Here is a 2,500-nt window from a genome sequence, read left to right on the forward strand (position 1 = left end):
ACAAGCGAAACAATAAACAAAATCATTCAATCATTTTCTTCGGTATTGTATTTGTGTTTCTTTGCTGGTTACTTTGTTTGTTTGTTTGTCTTTGTGTTTGTTAATTACTTTTTTTTGTTATTTACTATGTTTAATAGTGTCTGTGTTTGGTTTTGTCTATGTGGGCTAGTCAATGTGTCTGTTAGCCTCTCTTTTTTGTGTTTGTCACTGTATTTGTCTCGATACCACCTTGACTCTTACCATGACCTAACTCGATCCAACTTGACCTAACTTGACCTAACCTCTCCCACCCGCAGGACGCCGGGAAATCGACAGGCCTCGTGACCACGATGAGGGTGACCCACGCCACGCCCGCCGGTTCGTACGCCCATATCGCTGATCGAGAGTGGGAGGACGACCACGAGGTAAGGGCGGAGAGGGTGACGAGTGGGTGGGTCGTGGGTGGATGAGTGAGTGGGTGAGTGAGTGGATGAGTGAGTGGGTGGGTAGTGAGTGGATGAGTGAGTGGGTGGGTAGTGAGTGGGTGGGTAGTGAGTGGATGAGTGAGTAGGTGAGTAGTGGGTGGATAAGTGAGTGGGTGGGTAGTGAGTGGATGAGTGAGTGGGTGGGTCGTGGGTGGATGAGTGAGTGGGTGGGTAGTGATTGGATGAGTGAGTGGGTGGGTAGTGGGTGGATGAGTGAGTGGATGAGTAGTGAGTGGATGAGTGAGTGCGTGGGTAGTGAGTGGAAGAGTGAGTGGGTGGGTAGTGAGTGGATGAGTGAGTGGATGAGTGAGTGGGTGGGTAGTGAGTGGATGAGTGAGTAGGTGGGTAGTGAGTGGATGAGTGAGTAGGTGGGTAGTGAGTGGATAAGTGAGTGGGTGGGTAGTGAGTGGATGAGTGAGTAGGTGGGTAGTGAGTGGATGAGTGAGTAGGTGAGTAGTGAGTGGATGAGTGAGTAGGTGGGTAGTGAGTGGATAAGTGAGTGGGTGGGTAGTGAGTGGATGAATGAGTAGGTGGGTAGTGAGTGGATGAGTGAGTAGGTGAGTAGTGAGTGGATGAGTGAGTAGGTGGGTAGTGAGTGGATGAGTGAGTAGGTGGGTAGTGAGTGGGTGGATTGTGAGTGGATGAGTGAGTAGGTGGGTAGTGAGTGGATGAGTGAGTGGGTGGGTAGTGAGTGGAGGATAATTGGGGGAGGGCGTGAGGCAGAAAGTTGGTGAGTGAAGGAACTGGTGGATAAATAAATAGGCAAAAAAATAACGAATGCGTGAATGAACGAGTGAGTGAATGAGCCATTTTAAAGGATGAGTGACTGGGTGAGTGTCTTAGTGAGCGGGTGAATATGTAACTGGATGAGTGAGAGAGTGAGTCGGAATAATGATGGATGAGTCAGTAACTAAATAAATTATGAGATGAGTAAATAGGTAAGTCAGGGGAAGGGTGAGTACGGCAGTGGATGAATGAGTGAATAAACGAGAGAAAGAGAGAGAGAAAGAGAGAGAAAGAGAGTTAATGCATGAGTGAGTAAGTGAGTAGCCCAATGGATATGTGAGTGAATGAGAAAGATAATGGAGAATGTTAATTCATCATTCGTAGATATTAAAGTGATATTTTGCGTCTCTGATTCTAGCTCTTTATGCTCATTTTACTTTCAACTCATTATGGTAATTTTTAGATGTTGTTTGAAGTTATTTCTTTATCCTTACCTACATATCATTCCCATTGCATATGTCTTCCTCTTCCTCCTCCTCTTCCTCTTCCTCCTCCTCTTTCTCTTCCTCCTCCTCCTCTTCTTCTTCTTCATTTTCCTCCCTGTCCTCCTTCTCTTCTTCCTCCTTTTCCTCCTTTCCTCCTTCTCTTCCTCCTCCCCCTCCTCCTCCTCCTCCTCCTCTTCTTCCTCCTCCTCCTCCTCCCCCCCCCCCCCCTCCTTCTCCTCATCCTCCTCCTCCTCCTCCTCCTCCTCTTCCTCCTTTTCTTCCTTTTCCTTCTTCATCTCCTCCTCCTCCTCTTCCTCCTTTTCCTCCTTCTCCTCTTCTTCCCCCTCCTCCTCCTCCTCCTCCTCCTCTTCCTCCTCCTCCTCTTCCTCCTCCTTCTTTTCCTCCTTTTCCTCCTTTTCCTCCATTTCCTCCTTTTCCTCCTTCATCTCCTCCTCCTCTTCTTCCACCTCCTTCTGTTCCTCCTTTTCCTCCTTTTCCTCCTTTTCCTCCTTCACCTCCTCCTCCTCCTCCTCTTCCTCCTCTTCCCCCTCCTCTTCCACCTCTTCCTCTTCTTCTTCCTCCTTTTCTTCCTCCTCCTCCTTCTCCTCCTCCTCCTCTTCATCCTCCTCCTCCTCCTCCTCTTCCTCCCTTTCCTCCTTTTCCTCCTTCTCTTCCTCTTCCTCCTTTTCCTCCAACGTCTTCCATTTTTCTCCTTCTCTTTTCCTTCTTCATCTCTTCCTCTCCTCCTCTTTTTCCCAAACGGCTTCTATATTTTTTGCTCTTGTTTTCCTTTTCTACTTCTTTATCGTCCTCCATCTGTATCTC

The 2,500-nt window shown here is 48.0% G+C and overlaps 1 protein-coding gene across 3 annotated transcripts in view; it reads left to right on the forward strand.

Moving 5' to 3' along the window:
* The window catches only part of LOC125034326 (alkaline phosphatase-like), an 82,343-nt gene that overhangs the window by 56,389 nt on the left and 23,454 nt on the right, over window positions 1-2,500 (forward strand). For all 3 annotated transcript variants that reach the window (XM_047626127.1, XM_047626126.1, XM_047626128.1), the window contains one exon: window positions 297-404. In XM_047626127.1, coding sequence (XP_047482083.1) covers window positions 297-404 — 108 coding nt within the window. The remainder of the gene's footprint in view (window positions 1-296; window positions 405-2,500) is intronic.

The sequence above is a fragment of the Penaeus chinensis genome, chromosome 17 (assembly GCF_019202785.1).
Source record: "Penaeus chinensis breed Huanghai No. 1 chromosome 17, ASM1920278v2, whole genome shotgun sequence".
NCBI classification, from domain to species: domain Eukaryota; kingdom Metazoa; phylum Arthropoda; class Malacostraca; order Decapoda; family Penaeidae; genus Penaeus; species Penaeus chinensis.